Raw genomic sequence first — 16,134 nt, forward strand, 5'->3', positions numbered from 1 at the left:
AATATGTTTTCAAAATGTCATTTCAAGGATATGCCCTTGGATAATAAGAAATTCATTTAATTGGCAAACCTAATATTGTTTTCTGTAAAGAAATTTTATAAAACTTTAAACTTAGCAACATTATCACTATTGTTATTACATTAAATTTAAAGGCAAAACCTATCATTAATAATAATTATAAAATAGTAAATTGTCTGTATTTTGTATAATTATAAACTTAATAAAATATTAGTTACATTAATATTATGTTGAACCTTGTCCTAAGGTATATCATCCTATGTCCCAAGGTATATTGCCCTTATGTACCTAGGACAATATGTAGCACTTAGGAAAATTAAAAAAATCTATACAAAAAATTATTTAATTGAAACCGTATTTTTTTTCTAAGATACTTTACACTTCAGACACTGTTGTTAGTAATAAAAAGTTATAAAAGCTTATACAAAAATTTATAAAATTTAAAATTAAAAAACTGTCCCTAGGGACAACAGTGCCCCTACCAAGTGGCTGATCACAATTATAATGAGACTTGTTTTCGGTAAGTTAATGGTCACAGATAATATGAAATTAAAAAACTTAGTTTTAACGTTATTAAGGAAAAAACCCGTGGGTATAAGGATTGAACCTCCCCACTTTTGCAAAACACGAATAAGTTTTAGCCGACTGAGCTATTGAGATGAGATATAGGTCTCTCTTCAGTGGAGCATGTCGATCTCGCCTTGAAGGCCCAAACTTCGATGTTACTGCACGATTTTTATTTACCGATATATATTTACCTATTTTTACAACAAATTTACATTTTTTTCCAATTTTCAAGTAAGCTTCGGAACTAATTCTAACAACAAGCCAAATAGATTGAATTTAAATAACTGAATTAACTTACGCGTTACCTTGTGTATCTGGGCTTCGAGCCCCCGATCATATGCAGTGTCTTGAATCTGGGACATAATATTCCATCATCTCATTCCTTTTTTGGGGAACTGTGTATATGTGTGCATATATATATATATATATATATATATATATATATATAATATAATCATTCATTCATAATGTTTTGTCCAAGGGCAGGTCTTTCACTGCAAATCCAGCATTCTCCAGTCTTTCCTATTTTCTGCTTTCCTCTTTGTTTCCTCATATGATCCATATATCTGTCGCCCTCGGTAGTGTAGTTGGTATAGCGCTGACCTTCTATGCTCGAGGTTGCGGGTTCGTTCCCAGCCGAGGTCGATGGCGTTTAAGTGTGTTTAAATGCGACAGACTTATGTCAGTAGATTTACAGGCATGTGAAAGAACTCTTGCGGGACAAAATTCTGGCACACCGGCGATGCTGATATAACCTCTGTAGTTGCGGCGAGCGTCGTTAAATCATAATTTACATTTTCCATATATCTTAATGTCGTCTCGTCTGATATTCTTTCTGCCCCAAACTCTTCTACCGTTCACCATTTCTTCCAAAGCATCCTTAAATAGGCAGTTCCTTCTCAGCCAGTGACTCAACCAATTCCTTTTCCCTTCCTGATCAGTTTCAGCATCATTCTTTCTTCACCCACTCTTTCCAACACAGCTTCATTTATTATTCTGTCTGTCCATTTCACACACTCCATCCTTCTCCATATCCACATTTCAAATGATTCTAGTCGCTTCTCTTCACTTCGTCGTAATGTTGATGTTTCTGCACCATACAATGCTATACTCCACACAAAACACTTCTCTAGTCTCTTCCTTAGTTCTTTTTCCAATGGTCCACAGAAGATGCTCCTTTTTCTATTAAAAGCTTCCTCGGCCATTGCTATTCTCCTTTTGACTTCTTGTGAGCAGCTCATGTTACTGCTTGTAGTAGACTTCCAAGTATTTGAAGCTGTCCACTTGCTTTAGAATTCGCAAGTTTACCTTCTTTACTTTTCTTCCTATGACCATGCTCTTCGTCTTGTTGACATTTATCTTCATTCCATACTGCTCATAGTTGTCATGAAGCTTCATTAGCATATCCCTCAGTATCATCTCCTCTTCTGCAATATACTATATTACAGTTTATTGCGATCTCGAGACTAGCCCCACCACTTGGCCTCGCCTCCTACTATTGCGTCATAGCGAATCGATACCCCTTCCTCCCCGACCTTCCCACGGCTTGCTAGTTTCGCTGCCTATGAACGAGGTCGTCTCTACGAGGCTTTTTCGACAAGCCTCATACTGAAATGTCGACACTAGAATGACTTCAACAGTGAATTTAATATGGAAGGATTGGAGTGAAACCAAGTGTTACGATACATCTTTATTACGAACTTATATTGTTACTAGGTATAATAACTCAATTTTTTTTGGGTAGGCTAAGCCTCTTAAAAGCTTCGCCACTGAAAATTAAGGAAAGAATATGTGACCGTTCAATAAATAATATGCATTCTAGCATTTAAAATTAAAATGAATTCAATCAGTAATAAAATTATAAATTATATCTGACACAGAAGTATTCAGTTGGTATTCTTATGCGAGGAAACATTATTAGAATTTATTAGAGATCAACTGTGAAACGGACCAAGAATCTTGCATTACACTATTGGAATCTAGTCTCAGAACTGTTAATTTTACAGAAAAGCTTACTTTTATTATTTTTATATTTCATTGTTATGGTTCAATTACCCAATAAGAAGAATCGAGAGCCAAAATACCGTAGCTGGACTTGAATTTCTTCCATCAAAATATTCATTCATTCTTAGTGTTCTGCCCAAGGGCAGATCTTTCACTGCAAACCCAGCATTCTCCAGTCTTTCCTATTTTAGAGCCAATTAGTAAATGAATGTGCTTTATTACCTGAGCTGGACTTGGATCTTGCATCACTACGCTGCATTATGACTCTCATCAGCTCTCATACATCACATTAAGAGCACCTCAAATCTGTCATCTCATTTTCGAGAAAATCGACTTAAGTGACTTCAACTCACGTGTAATACTGGCGTTAAAAGATATCTGACCTAGAATTTTGTGATCGTGTAAGCGATTTTTCTAACCACGGGATGAGTCAGAGCCAAATGTGTAAAAATGGACAAATATAGTTGTGTAAATGTAATGCTAAAAGTATTAAATATGCTTGTAACAAGAAAGTGAGTCCATTTTAATCTTATGTTTTTTATAATGGTTCCATGATATTTTACATTCGAGAAATTGGTACTATGTGAACATTATTAAATGTGTGCCTAGGGTTAACCTCCCATAATTGATGATACTTTAGAGTATGGTATATAGAAGATCTGAACTCAAAGCTACGAAGCAACAACTAGCTCCGATGGAGTAAAATAAATTTCAGTGTTTTTTAAACTGAAATAAACGTTTAATAAGAATGTTACGGTGCTGTTGTATTTTTTTTAATTTTTTAGCCTATTTTATGTTTAATACAGTATAATTAGGATATTAAAATTTCCTATTGTGGATACATAAAACTGATTTTGGAACATAATCTGCAGTCGGTTTATCAACTAAATTGTTACCATTGCTACATACTAATAAACTGAAATACTTGCATTGTTAACTGTATTTATTTAAATATTTAATTACTGCTATACATAAACATTGCTAAATATTTATACGAAACTTGCTTTGTGTTACAGTGTTGGTATGGATTTAGATCTTGCAATGGAGAAACTCAATATCAGTGGGAAGATCTATGTAACATTCACGTTGAACATGGAAGCACCATTTCCACATATCACTCACCTGAATTTAACGTTTATAGATAAACCGGAAGTGTGGTTCAGTGTTCGTGTTCTCAAGGTAACTAATACATCAATTTTGTTTCTCTCTTCGATTTCTTGATAGTTAGACACCTGGATAGATGGATGGCCAAACAGACGGGTGGATGGGGATTAATAAAATTACATAGGTGGGAATAAATAATATATGGTGATAAATAGGGAAAGAAATAGCTGTTAAGGATTAACAGAGATCGAGAGACAGACACTAGTTGCGGGTACTGCATGCTGCATGATCTCTTGTGATGAGTGTTCTATGATGGAGGTGGTAGAAACTTGCACAGGAATAACAGTGGAAGAGTAAAAACTCAGTACAGTACGTACACGGTTTATTTCTCCCATGCTTTAGTTTGTAAACAAACATTTTACATTCACTGAAATTAATTGTTCATAACACTTTGGGAACAACTGGATAATATACACAGTAGACAAATGTCAGTGTTCGACGTTGCTCGCTAACCACTAGTCATCAGGTCATACTGAGCCGTGTCAAACAAAAGACAATCGAAGTGGTGGTAATAAAATTCGCGACTATATTCTTAAATAAGTCACTCCATTAGTCAAGTGCAAGGTTTATGCAGTACAATGGCGGTATTTTAAATGCACTAAAAGAAAATGCAGATGATGTAAGAACTTAAAGTAGGTTATCACAATGAAATAAAGGGGGAAAAAGTTGTGTTTCAGGGATTGTCATTCAAATGAAGGAAAGTAAATTTCCGGTTAATGTTCACCAAAGCGTTAAGTACGTAATTATGACCGCGTTGCCGTTTTATTTGTGGTCCAGAGAAAATACCTCGTCTTTTATGAAGAAAACTTTTAGCAGCCATGAAATTATTCACTGCTTTCATCATATTATCGTTTACCAACGTTTATCATAAGGGCTGTCTGCGCATGCGTGGACTTGGTTAATAAAAACCTAAACTAATGAAACCTAACCTTCGTATAATATACAATATGTGTGAATGGAGCAAGAAGGGATCTTTTTGATTTGATCTGGAATGTGTACACGAAAATAAATTCAAATAAGGATCACACTACCACTGCATAAGAGCTCTGCGCATGCATCACAGGAAAACTCTTCCTGTCGCGAGCCTTTCATCTAAGCCACGTAATCTACTCGCAATATTTACGCAAATACATCTTGTCGCTGACAGTGGTGCTATCTCTCAGTAATGTTCAGAACGAAAGAGGTAAAGAGAAAAGAAACAAATTTCTCCTTTTAACGATGCCACAGACCAATGTCATGTCCTTACATTTGGCGACATTGTGTATTTAGTTCAATTTGGTCGTAACCATAATGGCACGGTTCAAAGCTACCATAGCAAATTCCTTGTGGCAATCCTTTGTACTTCTTCTTAGTTTATTTAACGACGCTCTATCAACTACTAGATTATTTAGCGTCAATGAGATTGGTGATAGCGATATGGTATTTGGCGAGATGAAGCCCAGGATTCACCATAGATTACCTGACATTTGCCTTACAGTTGGAGAAAACCTCGGAAAAATCCCAACCAGGTAATCAGTCTGAACCCATGCCCAAGCAAAACTCCAGATCGACAGGCAAGTGCCTCAGCTGACTGAGCTACGCTGGTGGCTAAGTTTGTTGCAATAAACTGCTTTATATAATCGATTCTTCTTTGATGCAAACTATAGGATTCTCTTTTCAGTATAAATATTAAACCTGGGGGTGGGGGGGAGAGAATTAAAATAGTTGGCTCTGATTTGGAATGAATTGCGATTTCCAATAAATTTTTATCACATAATTGTATACTAAAATTATAATTTTTTTATAATTTATAATTCTGGAGAAATTTGTATGTAAAAAATTCATCCACAGTTTAAAAGAAATAGCTTCACAGAGGCGTGCGGCATGTGGAAAAAGTGTATTTTCATGAAAAACTCAACATGCATTTTCTGTACTATCACAGCACCTTTCTTTTCCACTTCGTATAATGAGAAATTTGAAAGTGTTTAAATAACAGGAGTAAAGAATTACATTTTCATCTTTATTTAATTGTTATTTTCGAAATACACTGGTCAAAAAAAGTTTTGCATATTACATAATTTTTTATTTCTGGATCAGATGTGCCACAAATTTCTATGCATTTGTATTACATGTCAATTGCTTAAAGAAAAAAAAAAACAAAATAAAATTGTAAACTTGTTACACACATAACGAAAAAAAAAAAAATTGTCTTAATTTGCAACAAAAATCCAAATCTCATAGATTTAACGAAACAAAAACACATCTTGAGTCAATTCAATAATGTGTGTGGCCTCCTCGAACTCATAGACATTCCTGCACATGACGTGGCATGCTGGAAGCCAGCTTATCCAATTCATTTTGAGGAAGATTATCCCATTCCTGTATGGCAGCTGGTATCAGATCCCTTATGGTTTCTGGAGAGTGTGGACGGTTGGCAATTGCTCTTTTGAGAAGGCATCATGCATGTTCTACATAATTCATATCTGGAGAAGCTACTGGCCACTTCATCTTATGAATTCCATGTCTCTGCAAGAAATTATTTACAGCACCAGCGTGGGGATGGGCATTATCATCCATGTACGAGAATCCTTCTCCAATATCCTGTGAAAATCCAGTAAAGATGGATCGAAAAATGTTGTCCTCGTATTTCTGTGCATCCATGTTGCCCTGTATGTGAACTAATGGTGTGCGACGTCCTCACATGACTCTTACCCAGAACAGTGCTGAACCACCTTAGTGCTGGTAGTGTTCAGCCATAAACAATTGATTGTAACATTGACCATTGGATCTCCACACACGAATGCTGTTGTTATCTGGATGGAGGCCAATCCTTACTTCATCTATAAACAATGTTTGCCTCCATTGTTCCTGAGTTTAGTTTACATGGTCTCAGGTCCATGTTACACGGTGTGCTCTGTGTAGTGAAGTGAGTAGAGGAACCTTTAGAGGTCTTCAGGAACGTAGCCCTACATTATGCAGCTGATTTCGTACTGTTTGAGTTGATATGTGGCCCCTGTAGCCCTGCGAAGGTCCCTCTGTAACTCAGTTACAGTGGATGTAGAGCATCGCCGTGCAGAAATATGGTCTTCTCCACCCGTTGTTTTATGTGGTCATCCTGTTCTGTGTCTATGGAATTAATCTCGTAGGGCCATATTCATAGACATTCTTAGCATGGGCTTCTGGTGGATGATCAGCGAACTAACGTTTTTCGTATTCATAAACCAGTGTTAGTGATATGATATGATATACCGGTATATGATATGATATGATATGATATGATATGATATATGATATATGATATGATATGATATGATATGATATGATATGATATGATATGATATGATATGATATGATATGATATGATATGAATCCTGTACAAGTAATCAGTCGATAGCCGGGGCTAGTTTAGCACGCCCGTAGCACGGGCTAGCGAAGTGTCTATGCATAGCACCCCTAGACTCTAGAAATGTCACTTTGATTGCAACCTATGATTCCTGCTATCTTCATTTGTCACATAGGTTACTGTCTTAAAGTAACTATTCTAATACAATCTAGTGTGTGTCGTGGCATTGTTGTAATGTAAACACCAAGAAGCAGCAACCTCTCCGACCACTCTCATAGACCAACTCGTTTGAACTGTTGCTTGTCACGAACTGACTTAGTGCTTCAAAAGGTAAACACATGAAACTTGTTTCAAAGATCATAAAAATGCAAACTACAATACCTTATATGGATTCTATAACAATATGCAAAAATTTTTTTGACCAATGTATATACAGTACTATATTTTAAAAATAGATAATAGTATGGAGTAATTATAAAATTTACGGAAACATAAAGGCAAATGCTTATAGTTTTATTTGAACTGATAGTTAATTTATGTCATTTGGGGTAACTTTGTACCATTTCTATCATATTTTTATACTTACTTAAAATAGCGTCTATTGAAATTGATGTTTAAAAGTAAATTATTTAAGAACACTACTTATTTCATGGGTTGAGCCATAATAAACATCAAAAATCATATTTTAAATGGTAGTACACAAAGTCAGATGGATAATTGGGGAAATTTTGTACCACATATGTTTCCTATTAAATTCAATTCTTTGTATTCCCGTTCAAATTCAAAGTAACTTTTGACCATGTGATAAGAAAATACATGCAATTTTTTTCATATGAAGTCGCAAAAAAAGTTAATTACTAGCACTACAAAAGAAAATATAAAAACAATTTTTTTGTGTTTATTGCCTACGTATATGTTTTATATAAGTTATTTTTAATTATCTAATCAAATACTTCATAGTCTTGACATAATCAGTTCATACGTGCCACTTTTATTTACCAACTTATTAACTTTCTTTATTACATGAAACTGGTCAGGCCATATGCAATGCAATCCCTTCTTGACTTCACAACTGACTTTGTATCTGGAGATAGCATCATGCAGTTCAATGCCATTTACTGTAGCCTAACAGGGAACAGTGATCCTTTATAGGAGATTATTACAAAGTCATCATAGCACAGAGTACCAACATTCTCAGTGAAAATATATTTGGCCTTCCAAAATTAGTTCTTTGTTTATTTTTAAATTTATTCACTAGTGTTTGTCTTGGAATGGAACACAAACGTGCAGCTTTCTCGTTGACCAACTTTTCCAGTGTTTATATCACCTAATGTCTGGTATAGCATTTCACTGGAATACCTTGCCTTTATTATATAATGTCTTCTCTCTGAAGAATCCTTTCGACCTCTTGCCATCTAAAAATTTCAACACATTATGAAATTCCAAGATGAGTGTACTAATTAGAACAGTAGTTGAATAAACAAGATCAAAGAAATTTCATTAATAAGCCAACTATGTGGGATTTAGTAAAAAAAAAAAAAAATAATAATTCTTCAAAATAAACTTAAAGTGTGTCTGTAGTAGATCTAGGAGTTACATTTTATATTAATTTTATGTAATAATTGTTTCATGTTATTTAATAAAGAAATTAATTATATTTATGTATAATCAAATTTAAATGCTTATAACAGAATCAATTTTATCATCAGATTTTGCAGCAGTACAAAGTAACCCTGAAATCGAACAAAATAGCGCTGTCGGATTAATTTTATAATTTACGAGACATAGGATTGTGTGTGTCACGAGGTTATTTTAAAGGAAAGAGGATAAGCATTAACATTTACAATAAATGCAACAGTAAGATAAAATTATGTACTTACAGTATAATGTTGAAAATCATTCATAAACCAGCTACTATAAACAGAATGCAATATTTAACCACTTGGAGCCTTAAATATTCTTCAAGTACAGGACATAATAGATGGAAAGCAATATATAGAGATCGTAGGTTATGAAGATAGCCTCAGTCGAAAGAATCACACTTAGGAAATATGAAATTGAAGTTTCTAGTAAAATTGGGAACTGGTAAAAAATTACACTGACCAGTACAAAGTTTCCCCAAATGACTGTGCTTAAATAGTTAATTTAAACATTATATTTGAACTGACAGTTTACTGTATAAAGAGTGTATGTATTGATTCCTATAAATAATAAATTTTCTATATAAGAAAAATATATGTATTTCATCATGCAGATGGGTTATTGTAATCTTCTCTGTAATTGAGTAATTCCCCCCCCTTTCCCCCTCCCTGACTATCTTTTGTATTCATCCTGCTCTTTAATACTTAGTTTTCGAGATGTGGTCTACTTCTGTCGTCCAATTGGTCACATTTTCCACATCATCCTTTATTTCTGTTGGAATATCAGTACAACATCTGCGAATTTGAATGCATGACTAATAGTGCGTACAGTTATAATAGGTAGGTAATGATAAAACTAATAGGCGTAATAAATTTTGTTTACTCTTACAGGCTGTTCAAATGATGGAAGTTCCAATTCTTAAAACGTGGATTCATTCTCTGGTAATGGATGCTCTAGTAACAGCATTAGTAGATCCAGGGAAATTAGATGTGAATTTGACTTCTCATGATAGGCCTACTCCAGGCCAGGAAATGGGAGATACTATTGCACAAGGAGTTCTGACAGTCACTCTTTCAGTAACACAATCAGGTTAGTTTCAAATACATTTGGTTTTTCTTTCTCACAGTAGAAATGCATGAACTTTCTACTTCTGATTTTAATGGAACTTCCATAACTCACAGGCAGGAATTGGTACTAATAAATAATAATTTGTGGTGTTACAGCCCTTTAAGGGCCTAGAGCAACTAGCTGGCTGCTGACCTTTCATCCACATGCTGAAACAGAGGTGGACGATCAGGAATTAGTACTAGTAGTATTTTAATGACACTTTCAAGTTTCAACTATAGAGATTATTCAGTGCCGAAATTTAATGTGGGCAAGAAATAGAATGCAAATTTTGCTTGAAGCCTTTTATCGAGCACAGCATTCTTTTCCATACTGTAAATCCATGACACAGGACTGACAGTTTTATTTCCTTCCTGGAGGAAGCTGTGTTAAGGATTTTACTGCTCGTTAAAATCCATCACCTTTGGCCGGGTCTGAATCTGCAAATCTTGGATCCAGTAGTGACCATTAAATCAGTGAGAACGAAACAAATTATGTGAAGTATGCTTCGGGACAAGCCTTGCCGTCCTTGCCCCATTCCCCTGCCTGAAAGCAGCTCTGATGCCTGCCAAACATCAGATTTTACGGAATTGCCACATATTTTGCTAAATACAGTGGAACCTCGATTTATTGTTCCCGGATGTATCATTTTCCCGGATCCATCATTCAAATTCGTTGGTCCCTGAACAAATGCTATTTAAACTACGAATATAAAGCCCGCATCTATTGTTCCTCGATTTATCGTTTTCCCGCATCTTTTGGCCAGATTTTTTAGTCCTGAAGTGTGTAAATCCCGGATTGATCAGGTTTAAGAAATTGCAACAAGCTTACAAATGCTTGTAGCAGTTGATGTCTTCAGAATGTTGTGCTGCAAGCTCCAATTGTAAAGTTTTATGGTTATTGGCCTGCTTACGCACGGATCTTCCTCACAGCTTGCCTGGCAAGACAATGAAGAAGGGTCCATGTGTCCTATGGATCGTTTTCTATTGTAAACCATTCCAGTCCGCGCTTCTACAAGTTGTGTACGCAGTCTATCACACGTGTTCAATTCTCGACAGTTCGTATTTTTAACTTGGCAGTTTCTAATCTGATTTTCTTAGATATGGCATTTCCATGTAAAGAAGTTCGGACTTTAGAAGAACGACTTCGTATTATAGAAGAGGTGAAGAAAAATCCAACGGAGAAGAGGATTGACATAGCTAAGCGTCTTGGCCTGCCACCTTCAACTCTAAATTGCATAATGGCAAAGAAAATAGAAATCAGACAGCAGGCTGATAAATGTGGTACAGCAGCCAAAAAGAGGAAGACAGGCAAGGAGTCAACTTACAGCGAGCTAGAAAATGTCCTCTTTTCCTGGTATCAACAGGCATGAGCATCAGGCATTCCCATTGATGGGACCATCTTGAAGGAGAAATCTCTGAAAATAGCTGAAACAATGGGGATTGAGAACTTTTCTGCATCGAACGGCTCGATCTCTCGTTTCAAACAACGCCATGGCTTGGTGTTTAAGAAACTGGCTGGGGAAAGTGCTGCTGTGGACACCAACGCCACAGATCTCTGGTTCCAAAGACTCCCAGAGCTGCTGGAAGAGTACGAGCCTCGGGACATCTATAATGCAGATGAAACAGGCCTCTTCTTCAGCTGTCTTCCAGACTGTACGCTGGCACTTAAAGGAGAATCCTGCCACGGAGGCAAAAGTGCGAAGGAGCGACTGACTGTACTGCTGTGCACAAACTCCGATGGCTCAGACAAACAAGTTTCCATCGTTATTGGCAAGTCTGCAAAACCATGGTGTTTCAAAAACGTGAAGAAACTACCTTTGAAATACTATGCTAATTCCAAAGCATGGATGATATCGGAGATTTTCAGAGACATTCTTCACGCTCTTGATAAATTCTTTGGTGCAAAAGGCAGGAAAATCCTCCTTTTTATTGATAATTGTGCTGCACATTCTCCAGACACATCCTCGTTGAAGAATGTGAAGGTGATATTTTATCCCCCAAACTGCACCAGTGTTGTACAGCCACTTGATTTAGGAGTTATAAAGAACTTCAAGCAGGCGTATAGGAAGCAGCTAGTACCGAGGGCTTTATGTTTGATGGATGAAAGGAAAAAGCTAAAAATGAAGATAGACATACTACAGGCCATTCACTTTATTGTTTCGGCATGGCAACAAGTGACTCAGTTCACAATTCAGAACTGTTTCGTAAAATGTGGTTATGGGAACAGAAATGAAGAGTCAGACATGTCGGAAGTCAACAGAAATGATGAAGACGAAGACTGGACTCAGCTGGAGACAGGAATCGCTGGCGTTGATTTCGATGCTTATGTGTCTGTGGACCAAGAACTCGCGACATGTGCCGTGCTGTCTGTGGAAGAAATGTGTGAGGAAGTGGCGAGTGGAAGTCCCATGGAGGAGGGACAAGTCGACAGTGACGATAATGATGAAGTTGATCCCAAACCAGTTCCGAGTTTTCAAGAAGCACTAAGTGCGTTCGAGACCATGAGAGCGTTCATACATGCTCACGAGATCGCCGACAGAGATCAAGTGAACATTATTAATATTGAGAAGCTACTGTTTAGCTTAAAAAGTAAAGGTGCAAGTAAGCAAATGAAAATTAGTGACTTGTTCAACAAGAAATGAAGTGAGTTAATCAAAAAATCATTCATGTACGACACATTCTTTAGTATATGAATACATGTGTGTACTATAAGTAAATTTGACTGCTTATATTCATTTCAGACAGGTTCCCATATCAATCGTTTTCCCGTTTCCACCGTTTTTTTTCAGAAGTCCAGAACAAAACGATGAATCAAGGTTTCACTGTACATTATAAGACGTTATGAACCATTCGATTGTTACGACCATGTTATTTAGGAATTAAAATTTATTACGGGCAAGAATAAGAAAGTACGTGTAAAGATTAAAATAAATAAATTAACAAACACAAATCGTTTGTAGCAAAAGAATGAGAACATGAAAAATAAATTAGCGGGATAATACAGAAACAGATTAGTACAGTTTAAAAAATTGACATTTTCAATATAACTGCTTGATCTAAGCCTCATCTGAGTCATACGACGAACAATTGTCCACTTGTACATAGATCCTACTTCTGATGCCAAACACAGATTGAATGTTTCTATAAAAAAAAAAATTCCATCCCCCTGCCTGAAAGCCAACTATCAGATTTTAATGGATTGCAGAGTTTTTTACTAAATACATTATTAATACGTTATGAACCCTTCCATTATTATGACCATGTTATTCAGGAATTAAAATTTATTAGAGACAAAAATAAGAAAATTAAATAATTAAATTTAAATATCAACTATGTATGACAAAAGAATGGAAACGTAGCTCAGCCTTTTCGTGCATGACTTTAATCAAGTTCTCTTATATTAGGTTATATATCCTTTTCGAAAACATTCATAGATTGTTCTGTGTAATAGGTCACGAGAAGAGTCATTGCTTTGGTCAGAAGAGAATTAGTCTTCTTGTGTTGCTTAGTCGGAGTCTGATAATTGTCGAAATTCATGGGTGAAATTTTCTTTACTGTTGTAATTCCTACAGCTGTCACACACTCAGTTAATTGATTATATTATTTTAAATTCTTATTTATTAAGATACCTCCTTTATCAACTATGGAACACAGAAAATTTTTAGCTTTTTTCATTATCTTCACAGTCTGTGTCGGCAATTTCGCTCCTTTTCCGATATGGAAGTCTTCTGAGCCCAAGGACCAGGATTTAAGTCTTCTTTGTAGGAATTCTTTGAAACGAAGGGCCAGGATTTGGATTTTTCTCTTAATCTCTTGCCTCGCAAACTTCTGCACCACTTAACCATGGCCGAAAAACTGAAGATATTGTTTCAGTTGATCACTGTACTGCACATAGGCTACATACATTGACCAGATCGATAGGAACAGAAATTTGTCTTTTGGTTAGAATGCTAGATACGTGTCAACTCCTCATTTTTCCATAGTGAGGGTTTGGTGGCTACTGTTCCTTTGTCAGTGTGAGGGTCAGTTCCTTTAAGTAAATGGCTTCTTTGCCATTTCTAGGAAATAAGGCCATCAAGGCTTGTCTCGAACTATAGTGTGATTCGTACATATGTGAAGTCTTATGTTTAACGTTTTTTTTGTAACTCATGTTGTGTGGGTCCTCACTTCATTTCGTTCCTGAGAAGCAAGCTGCAATTCTCGCATGTGTAAGAGGCACGTAGGTCACCAAATAAGTAACTACAGAATGATTCGCGAAGAAAAGTAACAACTTTATCATATGATTTTTAAGGTGTTTTGAATAGATAAAATCATATGAACATGTGTCCATTTCTGAATGACTAAGAAGGAATGTCCATTTATTTGATGTAAATAATTTACCACTGTGAATCACACCACAAAAAGTGGAAACCAAGAGACGCATTAGTCCATCACATTTTGGACGCCATAGCACAAATTATAAGGGTATAGGCCTAGTCATGAAGAAATTGTTAGAGCAGCGTGTTCAATTCACACACATGTGCAGAGGCTCATGGTATGAGTACTTATGAAAATCTACTTTAACTATCAATTCTGAATTCATGAACACTAGGTGTGTGTGTATCTGTGAATATAAACTGCAAATTTAAGATAACTAGGTGCATATGTAGTATCTGTGAAGATAAACTGCAAATATTTCTATCATTCTTTGAATGTAATTTAATGTAATGGAAGTGAAGCATAGCTATTTCTGGAAAATCAAACAGCCAAGGTTCCATAAACCATTAAAAATTAGATTCCTGTTCATAAGCTTTCTCGCTCATAACTGCTTCAAAATATCTAAAAGATTTATATAACTTACAATTTTAAATTGTAAGTGCCTGAAATATGATACGAAGGACAGTAACTACCTGGATATAGTCTACCTACATAACTTTTTTTCAAAACATGTGCTTAGAAATATTACTTTGACTTCCATTCCCCACCACCCTCCAATGGCAAGGCTCTTAACTTGCTGTTATTTACCCTGACTCTATGAGTGGGCTCATAGATGTTGCAAGTGCCAAGAAGTACAACTACATAGTTCATCAGAGATTATCCAAAATATACCACAGATGATGGATCTACATTACACTCGTAATGAGATGATGATGATGATGACCACGACGAGGACGATGACGACGAATTATTGGGATGTCACAGGGGAACTGAAGTACGTACCTGAATAAAGCTCCTTTGTTGCCTGGACCATAAGCTTGCTCAGGGTGGAGCAAGATTTCAACATGCCTCCTGGTTTATAAGTCCAACGTGCTGCAGTTCTTTTATTATATCTCTGCTGATGAGTGACTGGTAAATTTTAAATGGCTTATCTTAGTCGTGGGCATAAGAGCATTAAAAAGCATTGCAAACTTCTGTTTATCTGCCTCTCCCTCATTGCAAATATGATGTTGCACAGAGGCATAGATGTAATACAAGATCTGTAGTACTACTTTCGATGGAAGAGAAGTCCCTTTTGACACTTATTGTGTAAGAAAGCAAATTTGTCTTTTTCAGGGATAGTTTTCAGTTTTACAATTTATTGAAAAATCAATTTAATATGTTCAGAGTAATTATAAATATAAGTGTATTATGTGTGAATAATTATTTGAAATTATTTTCTTAGGTCATATGCCAGAGGATGTTCGATGGCTAGTTCTCACTCTTGGAGATCAGCGCCAGAAAACTTCACACCTTTCTTCAAGATGGCAAGAAAGTCCATCATTTCTAGTTGGTTCTCTTCAGACAGACAGATTAGTTGTGAAACTTAAGAGCAAAAGACTTGTCAGTTCCATAACATTGGCACAGTTTGAGCTTCCATTATCAAATTATAATTTGGACACTGCACACGTGTGAGTAAAATGCTATAAAGATTTTTATTACAATATTAATGGGTTGTATTGATTAGCCAAATCCTTCTGTTTATGATTTACAGTTCTGAGTTGAAAGGACAGAAGATTGTAGTTAGTCTGAGCAGTGTGTAATTTATTTTCCGAAAGGGACAGTGGCTTGCTCACTGCTCTCCCCTCCCTTCTTTTTTCTACCACGGAAATTGATCAAATTCTTTAAAATAAAAAAAAATCATCCTAGAGCTAGACAAGGTGTCTCGTAATAGGAAGTCCATAGCTTAGCTACATGCTCCTGGATTATTTTGAGTAAAAAAGTCCAAATCAACATGGACCTGAATTGCAATGGTTTAGACGCTACACTGTACAGTATGCAACCTCGTCATACAAGTGTAGTTCGGGTAATTCTGAAAAGAATGCACCCACATTGCTCAGTTACATTTGCGTATAT

The 16,134-nt window shown here is 35.9% G+C and overlaps 1 protein-coding gene across 6 annotated transcripts in view; it reads left to right on the plus strand.

The window, feature by feature from the left end:
* The window catches only part of LOC138693213 (uncharacterized), a 394,304-nt gene that overhangs the window by 309,185 nt on the left and 68,985 nt on the right, over positions 1 to 16,134 (plus strand). For all 6 annotated transcript variants that reach the window (XR_011330253.1, XR_011330254.1, XM_069817007.1 and 3 more), the window contains exons 6-8: positions 3,606 to 3,768; positions 9,607 to 9,805; positions 15,464 to 15,689. Coding sequence is in view for 4 of the 6 variants with exons in the window: in XM_069817007.1 (XP_069673108.1) it covers positions 3,606 to 3,768; positions 9,607 to 9,805; positions 15,464 to 15,689 (588 nt within the window). In the remaining 2 variants the exon portion in view is untranslated. The remainder of the gene's footprint in view (positions 1 to 3,605; positions 3,769 to 9,606; positions 9,806 to 15,463; positions 15,690 to 16,134) is intronic.

Source organism: Periplaneta americana, chromosome 17, assembly GCF_040183065.1.
Source record: "Periplaneta americana isolate PAMFEO1 chromosome 17, P.americana_PAMFEO1_priV1, whole genome shotgun sequence".
In the NCBI taxonomy this organism is placed as follows: domain Eukaryota; kingdom Metazoa; phylum Arthropoda; class Insecta; order Blattodea; family Blattidae; genus Periplaneta; species Periplaneta americana.